This window comes from Alligator sinensis, unplaced genomic scaffold, assembly GCF_000455745.1.
Source record: "Alligator sinensis unplaced genomic scaffold, ASM45574v1 scaffold961_1, whole genome shotgun sequence".
In the NCBI taxonomy this organism is placed as follows: Eukaryota; Metazoa; Chordata; order Crocodylia; family Alligatoridae; genus Alligator; species Alligator sinensis.
Genome location: NW_005842737.1, coordinates 456871 through 477718, shown reverse-complemented (window position 1 = coordinate 477718; position 20848 = coordinate 456871). Strand labels below are relative to the sequence as shown.

The 20848-nt window shown below is 52.1% G+C and overlaps 1 protein-coding gene across 1 annotated transcript in view; it reads right to left on the bottom strand.

Annotated features, from left to right (window-relative positions):
- SHANK3 (SH3 and multiple ankyrin repeat domains 3) overlaps positions 1 to 20848 on the bottom strand; it is a 513573-nt gene that overhangs the window by 126094 nt on the left and 366631 nt on the right. The window contains exon 18 of the mRNA XM_025216389.1: positions 6574 to 6656. Coding sequence (XP_025072174.1) covers positions 6574 to 6656 — 83 coding nt within the window. The remainder of the gene's footprint in view (positions 1 to 6573; positions 6657 to 20848) is intronic.

Sequence of the window (20848 nt, the reverse complement as noted above, 5' to 3'; positions counted from 1 at the left end):
TTTGTGGAGGAACTTCTGGACACTGGGGGTGATCACGTGCTGGAACAGGCCGCCTGGATAAATTGGAGTCTCCATCCCTGGAAGTTTTCAAGAGCAGGCTGGACAGACACATGGCTGGGATGATCCTGCCTTGAGCAGGGGCTAGACTTGGCCTTGTGAGGTCCTTCCCGCCCCGCTTTTCCAACATCCTGATCCACTGCTGGAATGACAGTGCTAGTGCTACAGCCTGGGGGATGCCAGACCTCAGACCTGAGGATCACAGTGATTTCTTCATGGTCTTAACAGTCATGAACTTGTGCTGGCTTTGTCAAAGACCTTAGATTTAATCGCCCCCAGAAGAGCTGGGAGAATAAACCCTGAGAGAGTCAGCTCGTCTTGGGAGCCAAGCAGCAACGGTGAGCTCCACCTTCAGCAGCACTGTCCCCGCTGCTGAGACCCTGCGGCCCCAACGTCCAGCTCCCACAGAAGAGGCTTCAACACTAAGCCTGGAGTGAAGTAGCAAGGAAAGGATCCGTGCTGCAGACAGGGCGACCCTGTGCAACAGGGCAAAGGCTTGCGAGCCCAGATGCCCTCCTGCAGACCTTTGGGAGTGACTGCGACCGTCCTGCTCTGCAGCTCCCTTCGCCAGGCTTTGTGAGCAGGAAAGGTCTGCCCCAAGAGTAAGATCCTCCGTCACAGGCTCCACCTCCCCTGGAGACGGAAGATCCCGATACCCACCCAGATGCATTGCTGTCTACGTGAGGCACGGACGCTTCAGCCAGCCGTGCTGTGGCACCCTGGCATTGGTCTTGGCTGGCCAGATAAGACCAGACACATGGCTAGTGCGTGAGCTCAGCACAGACCCACCCTGGCAAGCAGCTCTCCGCAGTGGGCACAGGTCACCCACGAGCCTCCCTTAACAGCAGGGGAGGAGGTGGATGTCCAGCTTCCTGCAAACCTATACCCACCGATGCACAGGCTCCTTTCCCCGTCTTCCCCCTCGTGACTTTTGCTTGTGTCCAAAGAACGGATGACTGACACACTAACCACACACGAGAGCGGCCAAAGGGGCACATGAAAGCAAACACAGATTCACAGAAGTTTAGGACTGGAAGGGATCCCACACAAATGAGAGGGAAGACACAAGGACAGTGGGCAAGGCCGAGTACACTGCACTCCCGGCAGCGTCTGCAGCTGCTTGCTCTTCTGTCTCTCCTTTGTGTCTCCTTTCCACGCCAGCCGCGCGGTGAAACAAGCACGGAGAACGCGCAGAGCCCACATGGAAGAGATGTGACTAACACACAAGCCTGAGCAGCAGTTCCCTCACTTAGCAGAGCCTGGATATCACCTGAGCCTCTCCGTCTCAGCAAGAGACCACCCTCCCTTCCCCGAGAGCCTGGATTCAGTGCAGAAGCGGTGATGTGCCAATGACAAAAGCACCACGGTCACATCCTCAGGGCACCGTGCTATTGAGAAGGGCCAAGCTGAATGTGAGCCAACGTGACATTGCCTTTGGGTGCCTCAGGCTTGCCAGGAGACCTGCGATCTGAGCAAAGGCACGGAGACCTTTGTCCTGGTGAGACCAGAGCAATCTGTCTCCATGCTCCCAATGCCAAACCAGAGTAGTGATTAACTTGGAGAGGAACCTCGGGGAGCACCAGGGGTTAATTTACACGCAGCTCTGATCTGAGGTCCTTCGATCCAGCAGTCACACCCCAGGAGCTCAGGCGGATGAACACGAATAGCCACAAGCTCTCCTGCCCATGGCTCTAGCACAGGGCCACACCAGAGGCACTAGCAAAACAAGCTTACAAACTACAGGCGAGGCCAGGTGTCCTCTCCGAGTTCAATCTGGGACAGGGTGGACTCACTGAAAACCATCTGGTTGCTGATACCACGAGCTGCAGGTTTGAGACGCTCATCGCCACCGCCCCAGAGTCGTGGTCACAAGGGAGACCCTGGGCTGGGTCTGACAGCCAGCCCGATGAAGCCGGTGTCTCCCAGGCCCATTATGGAGGCATTCTGCACGTCCCGTCTGCTTCCCCGCTGTGGCTATGCTCTCCCTGGCCTGGAAGGGGGTAACCACCAAGCACCAGTGACTCTCAACCAGGCGCTGTGGCACCCTGGGGTGCTGCCACTTCCCCTAAAGGCTGCTATGAGGTGTGAGGAGGTGAGAGCAAAGACGCTAAGCAGATAAGTGCAGGCTCAGCCTTATTCCTGCCTGGCCAATTCCCCACCTCCCTGCCCAGCCCCTCTGCCAGGAGGTAAGCACAGTAGTATAAAAATGAGTTCCTGAAATTGGGTGCCACTCAATTTACAAAAGTCATGGAGCAGGACTGGAGTTCAGAAAGGCGGCGAACCACTGCCCTGTGCCTCCTCCGCGGAGAAGACAGAGGTTGGGTGGGATAGGAAACGACAGTCGTAAAAAAGTTCTGTCTTTTTAAGGACCTTTTCTATCCCCAACACCGTTGCCTCTGAGCACCTCACAACCCTCCCCGGATTTATCCTCACAAAACCCCTGTGAGGATGGGAGATGCTTTCACCTCAAAAAGACTAAGGGCCGGATCTAGATGGGTGGACTAGGTGCCTCAGCAGACTTCAGACAGAGTTCAGGCATCTAAGTACAGAAAGTCAATGGAGAGCAACCTGGCCCGAGCAGCCACAAAACCACTTAGGAGCCTGAACCCAGCGGGCACCTCTTTTGTCCTGGAACGATCTTTAGGCAACTAGACGCAGGCTCCGGGATATGCTTAGAAGCAACCCATTTCACTGTGATCTGGACAGGAGCCAGGCCGGCCCGATCCATTCGGGATCCGCAGAGCATGCCGGACACGCCAAACACTTGGAGACCGTGCAAAGTGCAGCAGCCACCATCGCTCTGCCCTGAGGCCACAGGAAAAGAGGCAGCGTGCACACCTTGTGTGCAGCAGCACTCACCCAGGGAGAGGGAGACCTGAGCTACAGGCCCTCCTGAGCCTGAAGAGGGATCGAACGCAGGAAGTATCCTAAACACCTAGCTGTAGATGAGTGGAGGCATGCTCCATGCCTCCTGCCAAAGGCACTGGTCCGTCAGGCGCCCTGGTTCCTAAGCTCCGGAGGTGACCGGGAGTCTGGGCGCACACCTGAGCCTACCGGCTAGCTCTAGGTGCCACCTGCCCAGCACCAGGGTGCTCAGCAATACCCTTCAGAGTGGGCTAGCTCTCGCCCTGAAACCTACAGGAATCCTAAGCACCTACCTGGAGCCGGCCCTCAGCGACTTGCTTACGGTCAGGTTGGAAGCCTGTGATGGAGCAGGGTGCAGGCTCACGGTCTCTAGAGGCCCAGGCTAATGTCCTAACCATTGCTCCACCCTTCCCCTCGCTGATTACTCAGTTCTGCAGTGGAGACATCAGACTGGGTCCTGGCCCTTTCCCTCTCTCTGCCCATGTATTATTCATTTTTCCAATGCTGTTTCCAGCAGCTGGGGCAGGAGTGTAGCGTGTCACTGGGTGTGCAAGCCTGGCGTTGGAGGGGAGAGAGATGTTGGGCCCAGGGGTTGGCCCAGGCGGACAGGAAAAATCCCTGGGGCAGATCAGCCTGGGACCCAATTCCTGACAGGGCCCAGAATCAGGACCAGCTGCTTCAGAGGACATTATAAAACCCTGCGAATGATCCTGGAAAGCCTGCCCGGTCTGGGGTTTTCTCCCAGGCCAGCCAGCCCAGGGTGGGCTCGCTCCCAAGGCACTGGGCTTGTAGTCACGCTAATTCTTCTAGATCTTAATTCACTGAATCAGAGGCCTAGGAGAGACCACAAGGGTCATCTGGGCTAACCTCCATGTTCATGGCAATGCCCTGATTATGCCTATAAATACCCACTCCTTATTCAAAGGATAAGCTTCTTGAGGCAGGACTGTCTGGGCCTGTCTGCCCCAGCAGGACACACCGCAGTGAGATACCAGACCATGAAGAGCTATTACCATCATGACCAACAGCTTAAATCGCTGGGTTTGCTGGAGCCTGTATGTGGAGCTCAGCCCGGGACAAACCTTTATGTTGGATGCACCACGGTTTGGAGAGTGGCAACAGCGGCAACCTGATCAAGTTTGATAAATCCCCATGAAGTGGGTTGAGCTGTGATGAGTTGGGCAGAAAGGGAGAGGTGGCACTAGTCTACGCTGGATATCAGCAGGGCATTGGCATGGATTTTGGAAGCAGGGAAGGAGGCTGGATTCATTTGGGGAAGTTGCAGAGCAAAACGTAAGGTTTAATGGCTTTGCACGCTCGGGTAAAGAGAGGAGAGGGGGGCTGCAGCCTGCACGTGCTGGGCTGGGCTGGGCGGGTGAGGCAGCCCTTTTGGGCCAGGCTGTCTGCGAATCTCCTCCCTGCCCAGGCCAGGGGAGACAACAGCCTGCCCTGTCTTCAACGCATGTGGCTCTGCATTACACCTGCGATTATAATCAAGTGTTGGCCTTCGGGGTTTAGCTAGTCGCCTTTGGAGTCAGCGCACAACTGACCAGACATGTTCTGGCTGGGGACCAGCCTTGCTGCGACAGCAGACGATGGCCACATTGGGAAGCAGAGGTGGAAGGAGACGCACGAGTGCTCGGAAGTAGTATGGACAACGCTCGCTGCTCACGTGCTCAGGGTCGGACTGATCCCCAGATGTGGGGCCAGGCAGGAGTCCTCCCCCAGGCACGGAGATGATTTCTGTTTTCCTCCGCGGCAAGGGGCATCGTTCACTGGCTAGGAGCATCTGGGCATCCCTCACCTAGCCACCCCTGGGCACCGGTGCCACCTTGGCCTCCTCTGCTCCCTGCCTGCGGCACGTGGCGGTTTGGCCTCCTGAGAAGTGTCATCCTTTGGCCTAACTCAAATCTTTGGGCTCTAGGCGAGGGACACAAGTGAAACTGAGCGGTCTGAGAAATAGAGGCAGTCTTAATGAAAGATTGAAGGGCTCCTTTCCATGAGCATGTGACACCCCCAGGCAGCTGGCTGGAGAGCAAGGGGGTCTCAAGAGAGCCACAGCCACCTCCACAAGAGGGTCCCTCAGGAGCCACAGTCCCCTCCAGGCCCCTGAACCCTTCCCTCCTCTGTGGCCCCTGCAGCCACATCAGGGTCCCCAGAGTCTTGCTGCGAACTTGGTTCATAAGCTCACAAGTCCTTATGAACAGCACAGCCCCACACCCTATTCCTGTGGCTGAGTCTGCCCAGGGTCCTCTCTCTCGCTGAATCGGCAGAGTGGAGCGCACCGAGCATGCACGCGGGAGGAGCGAGCACAGCGAAAAAGCTGAAAAATCAGACAAAAGCCATTCAGTATGGGACTAACTCCCTGCTGAGAAACCCGAACTGGCAAGAAAGGGACATGCCTTTCTGAATGCTGAGAAGTTTCACTAGCCAATTTACAGACTAATGAGGCGAGTAAAATGCACATATGCATGTCATGTATGCACCCGCGCGTGCATGCACACACACACACAACCATATTCTGAGAGAAACACAAACACGCCCACCTACACACAAAGCCCTTTTGTGATCTATGCAGAGCAAAGATGATTAATGAATGCTAGTAGGAAATCACTGCCAGGATTCAAGCCCAAATCAGAGGGTCTCCACCCACAGCAAGGTCTAGACAGCGAGCAGCTCTTCACTGAAGCTGGCAGCCACTTATTCAAGCCTTCCCCATTGTGTCCTGGCTCTCGTGCGGAGGGAGGGCATTCAGACATCACAGGGACTGTGGCCGCGCGGCTCCTTTACTGGCTCGAGCCCTCGGGACACTGCCACTGGCTTTGTGGCAGTCTTCGCCCTGTATTGCAGAACAGGTCCCCCCGCCCCGCGGCTCCTCCCTTCCAAATGCCCCCGGCACAAGGGCTGGAGCTGACCGTCCGACACGAACGCGAGCGCATTCTCAGTCCCCGAGGGACTCCCCGTAGCCAACATGAGATCACCTCCTGGTTACCTGAGCCACGATACCCCTGACATGGTCCAGGTGCACCGACAGCACGAGTCCCTGGGACTGAGTGCATGGAGAATAGAAATGCCCCTCTGACGCGGCAGGGGCACCCCCAGGGTAGGGGCAGAGAGGCAGGGGCAAGCCGAGGTGCAGCCTGGCCATGCTCCTTACACTGGGATCGCTTCCCCGAACAGCCAAGGACCTCCGCGCTTACAGTCAGAAGGCAAGAAGCACAGGACTGCCCATAAGCCCGGGGAGGGCACAGGCCCTGCCATGAGGGGCTCCCAGCGCACACCTCACACACTGAGAGCACAAGGCATGCATGCCGCACACCCACCATGGAGGAAGGTGCAAACTCCTCGGAGCGCGAGGCTACGAGCCCACGACTGTACCAGAAGACACCGTTCAGCGTGCAATGGACGCATGTTACAGCGGGATGCGGCTTATGCACGACGTGCGTGGACAGGCTGAACCCCTCCAGGGTCTGGGCATGAGACAAGGAAGGAGAGAGCCCCAGAAGAGTCCCTGCTGCACAAGGGCCCCGGGGCTGGCTGCGTGCAATGCCAGCACAGCCAGCAAGAGCAGGGCCCCGGGCACTAGCGAGCGGCAAAGCCAGGGAGCCTCCCCTCCCAGCCCCAGGACCAAGTGAAAGAAGCAGCCCTTACCTTTGGCCCCTCGCAACACAAACCCGAATCCCTCATGCTCCCTCTTCTGCAGCACGGCCGTCTTCTCCTCAATGATGTAGTCACTGGGCAGAAAAGAGCACAAGAGAATGATGCTAGGGTTAGATTTCAGCACCATGCTGCCAGGCGCAGGTGGCCTTTGTGCCTTTCACAAGGAGACCTCTTCTGATCGACCATCTCGTCTCAGCAAGGAGTTGGGCACAATCTCTCTCGCTCGCTCTCGCTCTCTCTCCCTTGCCCACTGTCAGAACAAAAAGGCGAAGCTCCTTTTCCCTCCCTGTGTAGGTGGGGGTCAGCCCTGGCTGCCTGGATCCCCCGTCTGCCCACCGAGCCCCCTCTCAGTCACCTGCATCTGTATGCAGGGAGCTTACTGATCCCACATTGGGCTTCCCTTTACATGATGCCCTTAGCATGGAAGTGAAGAGCGAGGCGCTCGAGCGGAGTTGCAGGGAGGGGCAGCCGTCCGTCCATCAGGGAGGATTCTCTCTGAGACTTTCCCGTTGCCTCCTGCACGCAAAAATACGGAGCCTGACAAAAGGGACGGTGGCTCTTTGGTAAGTTTCCTGGGAGAGAGAATAGCAGAGTTTATATCCTCATGCTGCCGCTCTGATCTTCCTTAAAATCCCCCCCTGTTGCTAAGTAACGGTCTGTCATTAGGGGGGGGGGGATGCATTTCATTGTCCTATTTTAACAAAGCTGCTCTCTCTGCCCTCAATGGCAGCTAGATGAGAAGACTGAAAAAAGCATCCAGTGGTGAGGAGAGAGAATCGAACGCAGACCCTGAGAGCTAGCGACCCTTGCAACAAGAAAATGTCTACACATTGGAAGAGAGATGGGGAGGGGGGAAAGAGGGACGGGGGGAAGAGACAGAGAGATTCTCTCAGCGAACGAGAGCTTAAATGCAGCTCTGTAAATCCCTCCCAGCAGAGCCGCATGTCTGACATCAGAGTGGAATTAATCAGAGACCTCAGCCCCTTCCAGCAGCACGGGGAAGGAGTTTCACACACCACGCCAAAAAGAGAAAGGCAAAGAGAGAGGGTCGGGGATGCGCCGGCCCCCAAGCCCACACCTACACGTGCGCGGCCATTCATCCCGGCGCGCCCAGAGCCAGCAGCAGAGGAACAAAGAGCCAAAGCACCGAGCGCTGCACACGGGAGGGAGCCCATCGCCCAGGCATCAGCATGCAGGCTACACCCTCACAGGAAACAGAACAGGGAGCGAGCCGGTTCAGCTACAGCCGTCTGCACAAGCCAGGCCGAGTTCACACACACTGACACTGCAGCAGAAACCCCCTCCCCAATCCAAGCACACGGGTGGAGCGCTACATACAGACATGCACACCCCACAGACACAATGTCATGGCCACGGTGCTGCATCTGGGTGCTGCTGCTCTCTGCCGCATGCAACGAGTATTGCGGCCGGTCGAGTTTATCCCGACAGAGACTGGGACTCCTCCTCTGACTGCTGCACGGCACCTCGGCTCCCACCTGGGCTCTGGGGCTGTGGCGCCTGTGCACCACGTCCACACTGACACCTGCTGTGTGTTGTGGATACAAGGATGTCAGTTCAATGTGCTGCCCTTCACGTTGTGTGGCCCTGGCTGGTGACAATGGCTTTTGTGCCCATCCTCTATATTGCTACGGACTGGTGCGTGAGCGAGGGCAGGGCCGCCTGTTCTCCTGCACCGAGTCTAGCTTTCTCTGCTGGGACTTGTGTGTGGATGCACCACGGCCTCTTTTTCCAGGAGAGTTCAACGGCCCTGCTCTAAACCATCACGTAATAAATCTACTCTTCTGTTGACAATGATATACAAATACACACCACAAAACACTCAGCTTCCCAGCCACAAAAAGCAATGACGAACTGTTACACACCTGGCGGCGGAGAGGTGCAAAACAGCCCAGGGAGTTTGGGATCGCCTAATGGAATTAATGGCATATGGATGTCTAAACCCCTTGGACTGGTCTGAAACCTGTGACTTTATACTGCCCTTTTGGACACCATAAGCATGACACACGTTTATTTTTTTAACTGATTTATGCACCTCCCTCCCTAGAAGAGGCTCAGAGCAGCTTACAAGAAACAGCAGATACACGGCAAAGGCAGAGTCAAACATTGCAAGGCAATAATGTGTGATAGGGCAAACTCCCCAGACACTGCCCCCAACTTCTCTCTGCCTGCTGAAGGCCTGCCCAAATACAAAGGTTTTACAACGCTTCCGGGACGTGTTCGGGCTCAGGCAATGACAATGATGGAGCTGTTTCCATAGAAACAAATATATATTACTTCCAGCAGCAAAAATTAGAGAGCGCTAAATACTGACGGAAATAAATGAAACCAAGTATGGCAGGAAGGTGCTGTTCTCCAAGTGCCTGGGAAGAGCTCTACAACCCCTTGAGACTCTGGCACGGAGCTGGGCAGAACCAGCGATGTAGTTCCCTCCTGTCTGAGAAGGTCTCGGCCAGTGCCTGGATCATACCCTTTCTTACCTGGGCACCGTGTCTCCATCAGCACGTGGGCAATAAGCATGACAAAACTCATGCGAGTTATTTACACCTTGTGACGCTTGCTGAATGTTTTAATGTGAAGCTTGGCTCAATGCACGTTTGGCATCAATAGGCTTGTGACCTATCAGGACTGAGTTTTAAATCCAATTTTTCAGTCACGTGGAAAGCACAGGGCTTTGTTCGTAACCATCTGCAATTGTCCAGGACATGGGGAAACATATCCAAAGTCTGAAAAAGAGTTTCCTAGAGATTAGGAACAGTCTCTTCATTTCCACTGAACTGACACCTTCTCAGCGGGAAGCATTCATTTAGATATGCAGGCTGTGGAACTGTCTTTACGACAGACGAGAAACCATGAAACATAAAAGGGTTTGAATTAGTATTGTTCAAATCCTCTCTGCCAACTGAGTTAGCAGGGAAGCTGTCTCAGCTCACTGAGAAGCGTCTGGGTTTCTCAAGCAGAAGTTCATGCATTTTATTCCTGTGGTGCCTACATGTGCTCAGCCAGGCTGCGGCATCTATGTACATGCGTGCACACGCATATACACTAAAGACATGTGAGCTATGAATATCTACGTCAAGAGTACGAATGTACTGCAGGTATCTGGGAGGCACGGGGCAGTGGAGCCTGGCTCACCTCATTAGCGATGATTTGGGATGGGTGCAATACTCGTGAGTGGTGAGCCTCAGTTATGCAGGTCACCCCAAACCAGGGCTGCCAGAGTTTCAGTCTCATCTCATGCACCTTGTGTGGGGTGCGCACACTACAGGTGCACTTCTCCCTCCCTGCATTCATGTGGCAAAGTGCCTTGCTTACAAATTCAATGGCACAGGCCTCAGACAAAAACCATGACTAATAATATTTTATAATGTCATTATTAATAATACAGTTGCGACCAAATGCATTAACTATGCACACCAGAAGACATGGTTCCTTCCCTGCAAGGGCAGACACATGGGAACAAAGGAGAGCCACTCCACATGGATACCAGAGGATTGGGAGAGGACAAAAATCTATCCGGGACACTTAAACCAGCCTACTTGGGTAGTGCCCAAGCACCTCCCAAATTCTGCTATGTTTATCTATCTTCATGACATCTGCTGAGAAAGGGAACACTGTCCTCTCCATTACGCAGACAGGGAGCCGAGGCCCAGGGAAACTGGTGACCTGCTCCTGTCCAGAGAGAGCAGGGTCTTGAACCCTGGTCTTAAGTACCCTACCCCTGCCCTGTATTTCTCACCAAAGAGAGATCACACGATTACTTAGCTTTTAATGACACACATTCCCTCTGCCAATCCACTACCCTCCTCCAGGACAGAGCACACCTTCCAGGGCCAGAAGCAAGTGTGATGTGTCCTACTGGGGAACATGCATAGCTATTACATCCAGAAAGGACCACTACAGTAATTAGAGAAAGCTTCTCCAGTGGGTCTCTCTTCATTTTAAGTAATGGCTGACTGAAGCTGCGCAGTGTTTTAGAGTTGACAGTTAGTCCTGCTGGGGACGGATCGGTGACCAGCCTCCCAGTGAGGTCGTCAGGAATGCATGAAGAAAGAAAACGACGTATCCGTCATTCTTCACACCGTACACGAGGGCTGTTCTAGCCATGCGGCCAAGGGCAGAAGCCCAAGACAAACTGCCCGCATCATGTACCTCTGATCATCTCAACCAGCCTTTCCCATTAATCTGTCTATGCCAGGGTTTATACTCACAATGCACATTTCTGAGTATCTTAAAACAGGTGCCCATTCTGAAGCAAGCCCTTCCGACTGCAGTGCTTCCTCCTTTCCGTCACAGGTGGCATCCCCACCCCGAAATCCAACTGCCATGCAGTTCATGGCAAGCAATGCTTGGACCTGTACTAACAAGAAATAGTTTCCAGCTACTCCTGCGACAAACACAACTTGCTTTTAGCCCCGAGCTCTTAAGACAGGGGTGGGCAAAATGCGGCCTGGGGGCCAGATGCGGCCCACCAGGTCATTCTATCTGGCCTGCGGGCCCCTAAAAAATTTAGAAAATTAATATTTATCTGCCCTGGGCTGCCTTCAACAGCTTGCTAAAACTCAGTAAGCGGCCCTCCGCCCAAAATAATTGCCTGCCCCTGTCTTAAGAAGATGTATGGAGAGGAAAAGCTAAGATACTCAGAGAGGCTGTGAACTTGTGGGTTTAAGCTCCCTCTCTGCCTCCTGTGCAGCTGGACTTGTGGGGCTAGATTCTCAAGATCAATTGAAGTGTTAAGTCTTAATCCCACATTTGGGCACTGCAGCCATTCACCCCAACCTCAGCTGCTGCCTAACCCTCCAGACATCTGATGTCCATAGACACCTAAGTGTCTATGGGTTTAATCCCACAGGCACATGCATTCCTCCTGGTAGGCATGCCCAGAACTACCAAAGTCTTGACAACACTGAGCAGCTTCGTGGGCAAGTCTACATGTGCATTAATGTGCTTTTCCTAATGCACATTAAATTTTGTGCCTCCAATGTTTGGTACTAAAAAAATGTGCATTAGACTGACCTAATGTACAGTACCAAAAGCACATGTTTGTAACGTGATGCTTAATGTGCAATGGCCTATTTTACTGTGCATTATCATAATTGCACCGTTTTTTACGTGACGCTTTAGGGCACTTCTACACATGCTCTACACAGGTGTGTGCGTGGGGGGTAGCGCTTTAATGAGAGCAGCTCGGAGAGCTGCAGTGTCTCATGTATCAGCATCCCCATGCTTAAAAATGGCAGCAGGGGCTCTTGAACGAAATCTTGTTCAATGAGCTTTAGTTCAAGTGCCCCTGCTGCCATTTTTAAGCATAGGGATGCTGATACAAGATATAGGAGGATGCTGGAGCACAGTAATTACTATGCTCCAGCAGACTCGGTTAATTGAGTCTGCTCCGACATGCTCACTTGGCTATCCTACCAGGAAGTCTGAGCTAACAGACATTTTCTGAGCATACTTAGCCCCACACACAGCAAAGGGGAAGCTTACTTGTACGCAATAGCTTGCTGACTGAAACACTCACCTGGTTCAAATCTCTCCTCTGTTTGATTTGAAGCAAGGGTTGGATCAAGGTCCCCCTCTCCCAGGAAACAGCCCCAATCACTAGGCTATCAGATACTTGACAGTGGGCCACTTGCGCTCTCTTGTGGAAGATGCACCACTTCATATTTGCTCTTCATTGCAAAAGAGAACCAGCATCTCCCAGACTACAGATGCTTTCCAACTCCAGTCCAGTGAACACTGAAGTGATTATGCCAAGTGGGTAAACTTCAACATGCGGGACGGAGAGGCCCTGTGTCAGAAGTCACTACACCGGTGATTAGAGCAGTGTCCTCCGAGGGCGCAGCACCTCGTTCAAGTGCCTAAGCAGGCACAGGAGAGGTCTGAACCTAGTTTTAGCACATTTTTGAAAGTGCTGTAAGCACTGGGATTTGGGATCTGAAGGCATCTCCTCAGTTTTCTGAAAGCAAGGACTGACAGGGCTGACATGCCACAGTCCTGGACAGGGTTCAGCGTCTCGAATCCCAAGTGAAGGGAGGCTTCTCCCTCCCACCCAGAGGTAGGTACCCAAGGCTCTTCGTAGGCTGGGATGTCGGCCTCCCCCTTCCTCTCCTCAGCATTTCTTGCTGGATGGCAAGACTGTGTCTGGCCCAGTGCTGGTTTCTGTGAAACTCAAATGCCCGCCCCCGCTGTGCATTGTGCAGGGAGCCTGGCAGCCTCACTTGGGACTGACTCTGAATTCTACTCAGTGGAAAGGAGCTCAACAGTTGAGCACAGCAATGCCCAGGCCCCCCAGCCTGCAAACCTACCGTGCAGTAACCAGGAGACTTGGTTTTGGAGGTGGAGGGTCCAAGAGGGACCCTTGCAGCTAGGTGGAGACTGGACATGCAAGTGCTAGGCAGAGCTGGAAGTGTGCACAGCTTCGGAGACAAGGATAAGGAACAGTAATTCCATGTAGTGGGCACAGTGCAAATCAATAGCACAGCGTGACTGCGGACAGTCTTCCAAGCATCTCTCACAGTCCATATCTCTAAAAACAACTCACTTCCTTAAACAATTCCTCTCCAGAACATTTTGGGCAAATGCAGTCCTTTCACAAAGCTGAGAAATAAAAGTCCAAATCAGGCTGTAATAAAATCTCTCAGCCATGATGATGATACATACTTCAGGACAAGCCCATAAATACAAGCCAATGCCTAAGCAGACTTGCAAACCTACATGTGCACATTCAAGTACATACATATACAGCATGTCTACACATGCTTTTACATGCACCTACACTTAAAGTGCGTTAGTCTAATGTGCATTAAGGTGATTTAGGTGCACATCTACATATGCACGTGCTAATGCGCATTAACGTGGGTGTGTGGACCGACTTAGGTCTAAAGTCAACGGACACACACCGAGTTAATGTGCATTAATGCGTCTACACATGCGCTAATGCAATTTAGCTATTTGCACATAAATATGATACCTGTTTTATTCAGCTAACAAATTTAGGCTCAAATAGCCTTAAATCACTATTTTTAAGGTGCATAAAGTCACACATGTGTAGACACGTGCCCTTAATGTGCCTTAAAGCAGGCTAATGCACATTAATTGTGCACATGTAAACACGCCCATACACACTCAACAACTTGCAACTCTAAGTCTACAGGCACGTCCATGCATATACCACAATATCACCCTTATACAACAACAAACTTACATCTGCTCATGCATGGTATTTATGCATAAAACAAAAAAATGAACTACTGCACACATAAGCACCTCACAAACTCATGTTCACATCCAAACAAATGTGAACCTTTCTCCATAAAGTGTCCAGTGCCAGTGACTTTAAATTGGAACAAAATATTGTCACAATGGTATACGATATATTAGCATGGAGTCATGAACGCCGCGTGCCCCTGGAGGCTGCGGGGCGTGGCGAGCTCCTTCAGACCGCCAGCTGTGGGGGAAGCGTGAGTGGCGGCTGCCCGCAGGTGCCATCCACAGTGTCATCAGTGCCTTTTCACAGGGGGTGCACTGCCATGCTCAGGGGGTGCACGTGCACCCCCTACACGTCGCCGATGCATGGAGTTAAAGAACTTAAATCCAGGACCTTTTCTGTTTAATGTACAGGACAACATCTTGTATCCAGGTGCCAGTGACAGAGACATGCTACTGAACAAACACGTGCAAGTATGCCTGCTGCATCCTACAGACACATAAGTCATGCTGTTCACAGAGGTTTGGTGGCTGCCAGCAAGCACGGTTTTGCTGAATAGACAATTGTAGCTTTGTGAAATTGATGGAAAGCAGCCACCTTTCTGTTAGGTTAAATGGGAAGCGATTACACCCTCATTTGTTACATGGGAATTGAAACTAGATACCACTACCCAACCACAGACCAGCATAGCAAAGCCGGAGTGGAAGAAGAGCCACGGGCCCCAAAAAGGCTTCCTGTGGTTGACTATTTAAGAAGGGGCTGTAGGGAAGCCAAGAAAGAATTTTGGGCAGAGTGCTGGCTAGAAATGCAGGTTTGGGAGCGGTGGGTAAGGAAACTGCCTGGTGTTAGTTCCTGCGTTCATGGAACAAACATTCCTTGTCTGCACCAGAGAAACACTTCATTTGTATTATCAGTTCCTCCTCCTCGTGGGAACGCTGCCCAACCCCCAAATAGCAGTTAATTACTTGGGTCACACACACAGTACAGCACAGCTCTGCTCAACTTCTGCTACCGTCTCTAATCTGATTTCTTACCATGAACCTTGCACCTTGCCTTCTTCACTATACATACTGGTATAGCAAAGCTCCTCTTAGGTGCTAGGTACCTCTTCTAAAAACCACAATATAGTCAAAGTAGAGTAAGGCCAGCAGTTGTCCCACACCCCGCAACAAAAAAAATGAAAGCTCAAATAAACCCAGTCTTTTTTTCTATATTCACAGACATAACTTAACCCCTTGTACAGCCCTAGTAAACAGGACCTTTAAGCAGATAAACCTTACAGTAGGACCTGGAAATCACCAAATCTGGGCTGGTTTAGCACTCGCTATCAACCCTTCTCTTTCATACTTAGGGACTCCAAACCAACCCCCTGTTGTCTGGTAGAGGCGGAGAGGTGGTTTCTTAGTGAGGTAGGGCACAAATCACTTATGGGACTATAGGTCAAAACCAACAACATATGCTTTGCACAAAAATCATATAGGAATGAATGCATATCCTGGACTACTAGCATTACATAGTCACATCAAGATAAATTTGCCTTTAAAGCATATCATCACATGCTGGGAACTGTACCTTTAGGGAGGTCTTGTAAAGCCAGCTGAACCCAGTTATCCTGTCATGCATGGGTATCAGAACAGCTAGACCAGATTCATGAAGCACATCTCTCTGTGGCTCCCTGGCTATTAGCAACTGCTGAGAAGCTAACAGAGAGCCTGGCACTCTCCGGGTGCATCTACACATTCATTAATGTGCTGTAGGTAATGCACATTAAGTTTAGTATCTCTGGGCACCTTTACACATGCTCTGGGGATGGGGGAGTAGTGCTTTAATGAGAGTGGATCTGAGAGCCACTTTAATTAAACTTCTGCAGTGTCTCATGTATCAGCATCCCCACACTTGAACATGGCGGTGGGGTGCTTGAACTAAAGTGTGTTCAATGAGGTTTAGTTCAAGCGCCCCTACCACTATTTTAAAGCATGCGGCTGTTGATACAGGAGGTGAAGTAGGTTGCTGGAGCACGGTAATTACTATGCTCCGGCAGAGTCAATTAATTGAGTCTGCTCCAACACGCTGGAATTGCAGCGCATCCGAGCAGCCTCTGAGCTCATGTATAGGTGCCCTCCATTGTGAGGTACATTCAGGCTTTTACCTCATTGTGAGGTAAAAGGTGCATTAGCTTATTTTAATGCGCATTAGCTAAAGAGCATTTTTTTTGGTGACGATTCAGTGAGCATTAAAATAGGCTAATGCGCATTAAAGTGCACGTGTAGATGCACCCTCTGTCACTTCAAAGGAGAAAGAGCCTAGGGTGAGCCCTGCAGGAGAGACAGGGCACGGCTGCAGCATGGAGCCCAGTTGATGAGCCTAATTAGAGGGCACCTGCAACCAACACTGTGGACTCACCTGGCTGGAAAGGGGCAGGGCGTGGGGGCGATCTAAGCCAGAGCCAGAGCCAGAGCCAGAGCCAGAGCCAGGGCAGGCAGCCTGGCCCTGGAGACTGAAGAGGGAAGAGCTCTGTGGCAAACTGCCTGTGGCTGAGAGGTGGACCGCGAGCATGCTATGCCGAGAGGTGGCAAGCAAAGGGCTGAGGGCTGGCAAAGGGTTAAGGTCCGTCACTAAGAAGGATTTTGGATAGATAGATGGAAGGCTAGAGGTTTAGTTATAGCTGGGAGGCTTGTGTTTTTCTGTTAAGTTTGACCAGTGGTTTGGGTTTGGGACTGGAGGAGGTCCCCGTAACCATGAATGCCACCTTCATTTTTTCCTGGAGATTGTACACCTGACACATTAATGTCTCATAATGAATAGGCATGAGTTTAAGTAGCAATGAAATATGCATTAGATATATTACAGCTGATCCCCATCATCTCTGTTTCAACAGGTTAGTGGAAAATGGTGTCAGAAAAACAAAAAAGGCTGCAAACTGCTCTATATTTAGCACCGTTAAATGACAAAATAGTGCAGTGAAGTACAGATGGTCAACAGAAAACTGGGAGTAATAATGCGTGCACTGTTCAAAATTGGTCTCACTGGGGAACTCCAGATATACAGAGAGACAAATAAAGAAAACTCAGTATTATCTGGAGTCTTGAGAGGTGCCACGGCTCCATGGAAGTGATTAAAGCACAGCAGTGGAATCATAAGTGAAAATAAAGAGGTGATACCTACTTGACATTTCAGAAAGGGAGACTAGAGGGCAGTGAGTCAGACATCTTAGGGTCACAGGGCTGGAAGCCACTTCACAAGGTCCCATCTAGCCCAGCCCTCTGCTCAAGATGGGATCATCCCAGACTAAATCATCCCAATCACGCGTCTGTCCGATCTGCTCTTGAACATTCCCATGGGAGGAGATCCCACCACTTCTCCAGGCAGTACTGGAAACCTGTTCCAGTACTTGACCTTCAGCCGGGAACTTCCTCCTTATCTCCAGCCTAAATTTCGCCTGCCACAGCTTGTCCCTGCAGGACAGCTCCCAGTCCTGTCCCTGACGGCCAGCAAGAAAAGCCCATCTTCATCCTCTCTGTAATGGCCCTTCAGGCATTTGAAGACTTCCCTTCTCCAGATTAAATTACCCTAGTTCTTTCAGCCTTTCCTTACAAATCTTGCTTCCCACGCCTCCAGTAATTGTCACACTGATGGACTCTTTGCAAACTGTCCACATCTCTGTTGAAGTGTGGGGCCTAAAGCTGGGCACAGGACTCCAGGTGAGGCCTCCAAAGTGTCGAATACAACAGAAGGATCATTTCCCTCGATTTGCAAAAGATACTTCTGTTAATACAACTCAATATACAGTTGGCTTTTTTGCAGCAAGAGCAGGTTGTAGGCTCTCACACAGCTTATGGTCTACTGTAACTCCCGCGTTCTTCCCTGCAGTACTTCAGCCTTTGTGCATGCAATCATTTCATCCCAAATCCAGGACTTTGTATCTGTCCTCACTGACTCTCATCAGATTGATTGTAGACTATTTCTCTAGTCCACCCAGGTCAGTCTGGATCCTAGCCCTGCCCTTCGGAGTATCTGCAACCCCCCCTAAGTTGGTATCATCCACAGATTTGCTAAGTGTGCACTCAGTGCCATTATCCAAATCATTAATGAAGATATTAAATGATACCAGACCCAGGACAGACCCCTCAGGAACCCCACTTGCCTGATAAGGTCTCAGACAGGCAACAGTCGCAGGAGGTTGATACGGCTTAGCTCGACGACTGAAGCTCTACGGCAGAACTGATGGGCTTGCTGCCATGGGACACGAGTGCTTACACTGAATGGGCACTTCAGAGACTAATTGGATATCGTTAGTCAGTCTTCTTCTGTGTTTGCAATTTTGTATTCTTCCATGTGGCTGTGGAGGAAGGACGGGGAGAGCTGTTTTTAAAGGCCAGCTGAAGGCGGCTGTTGAACAGAGGGTCATGTTATGCCGTGCTGATTATCTGGACCTCGGGCACTGGACAAAGTGACCTTTGGTCACATTTCTGGGCTCCGAGAGGTCGCTGAACACATGACGCGCTGTGCTGGCTTCACGTGGCTGCTTGGCGGTGCAGGCCTACAGAGCGACCACCGCTAGTGTCTCATTTCGACTGACAGGAATGTGAATCACAGAAGCCTGGTCCAGTTTTTAGAGAACCTGCTGCAGTCTCAGGTGAGACCGGGAAGAAGAAACCCCGAACCCTCTTCCCATGGGATCATATAACTGATGGTCAGGATCGCTGCTCCCACTCATACTCCACATCTTCCTCCACGTTGCCCCTGCCTGCCATGACCTCCTCCTTCTGAAGGATGTCCAGGCTCGGGCTCCGCTGGCCTCAGGAGGGAGGGAGGGAGTTTCAGACCTGGGAAGTGACTGCTGAGAATGACCCCCCACGTTTTCAGCAAGTGAACTTGGCGCACCGATGGCGCTTGCAAGAGGCTGCTCTTGGCTGAGTTTCGGGATTGCAGTGGCATCTAAGCGAGAAGTCCCAAAGATACGTAGGGCCTGGGCTGTGCCGAACTTTACGGGTCAAAACCAGCACCTTGGATTGCTCCCAGAAAGCTCCCGGGAGCCAGTGATGAGACTAGAGGACTGGAGCTGTACGTTCCTGGTGACCGCCCCATCAGAAGGCGGCTGCTGAGCTCTGCGCCGGATGGCTTTCGAGGGTAGCTGCACGTCGGGTGCATCGCAGCAGGTTACCCTACTTTCATGGGGCTCCAGAGCTGCGGGTGAGTGCTGCTGCCATTTACTTTCCCCCTCCCTTCTCCGACTGCTGCACTCAGGGAGGGAGGGGAAGGGTGAAGAGCAGCAGCAGCAGCCGCCATGTGAAGGCAGGTGCAGCAGCCAGACCTGTCGTGATCAGCTGGAGCGCTCCGAGCTCGCTGCTCATGTGGAGCCCCAGCAGAAGCCACCCTGTTCGGGCAGCGAGCGCGGAGCTCGCTGTGCACTAGCAGCAGAGACAAAGTGAGGCGTGGTTGCAGCCCTACTGCCCCGTTCCTGGATTTGCCATAACAAGGAACAACTGCCCCAGGCAAGGAAAAGCTCCTACAATAGCACCTGACCTCCAGCCACTGGCGGTGGGAATCCAGGGCCCTGTCAGACGCAAAGCCCCTGCTGCTGCAGGGAGCAATCTTGTGATACTCAAATTAGAGTCAACGCTTGGACCTGCAAGTCAGCGTAGGACATAGACTACACCGACAATGGGCTTCCCACGGCTTCATCGCTGCTAGGCAAGATGCTCCTCACCGTGCAAACTAGATGAAGCTGCCAAGGAGTGGAAGGGACCTCCGGAGGTCACGTGTGGTCCATCCCCCATCAGTCCCGTCCAACCATCCCCATATGAGTCCATAGTCGAGCCTTGTAGCATCCTACGCAGTCAACCCTGACACACAAATGCAAGGCATAGCAGCACCCTAACCTGCCTCAAGTAAATCAGTGGGACAACAGTGGCCCATGCTCTGCTGCCTTGCGGTTTTTAAAATACACTCGAAAGATCCAAGGCCGAGGTAGGAAGGTAAAAGCCCCAAGAGTCCACACCAATTTGACCATGGGGTAAAATCCCTTCCCGACCCTAAATGCAGTGATCAGTCTGAGCCTGAGTAAGACCCTCTAGCCAGGACCCTCTGGGTTTCAGTCCCAGTAGGACCACTGGCTCAGCCCAGTCACAACCCTCAGCCTTGGCTGCATCCAATGCCCAATGCTGCTGAAGATGACCGAGAAACCCCTGACACCGATAGCAGCAAGAAGGGGGAAAAAATCCTTCCCAGCTCCATGCGGCAACCAGCAATGTCCAGAAGCATGGGAAATACCGAACATCCTCTGTCCTGCTCTGCAGCCGGGGACAGAGAGCAGAGCTCCCAGGCTATCCCCTTAACGAACTTATCCCAGCTACTCCTAGGGCTTGGTTACACATACATTTTAGGCCACTCAGGGAGGTCTTAACCCTGCGATTCTCTGCACATTAACACATGAAACTAGTTTTAAGCACCGTGTAGGCGTCTATAAGTGATGCCACTCCAGGCTAGGTTTATCTGCGATCTGCATTACCCAGCTCATGTTACACTAAAGTGGAGTCACTCCAGTCTACGTGTTAGTGTGACACTCTGCCTGCCCCCCTCACTACTGGCTTGGATTGGGCTGCTGCCCCCCCTCCACCCTCCTGGATCGAGGCTGCTGTCCCTACTGCCCCTAATCCCCTGCCAGCCCAGCCCAGCCCCACGGCTGCCCCCCCACCTGGTTGTACCTTCAACCTTCTCTAACAGAAAGATGTCCTCCACACAAGTCAGGGACATGCCCAACAGTTTGTATTACTCGTCTGGAAGAAAACAGGAAAATGGAGGTCTCCCATCAGGACCATCCCATGGCTTTTGAATAATTTTGTCATATCGTTGAAGAGTGCTTCATTCACCTCTTCTTCCTGTCTTCATGAGCTATAGTAAATCCCCACTACTGTTTTGCTACTATACCTTTTACCCAAATGCACTCCAATCTGCTACCTTCTTCCTCATGAGCCAAAGAAGAAGGTTATATATTTCTTGACATGCAAAGTGACACCACCGCCTTTTTTCCCAATC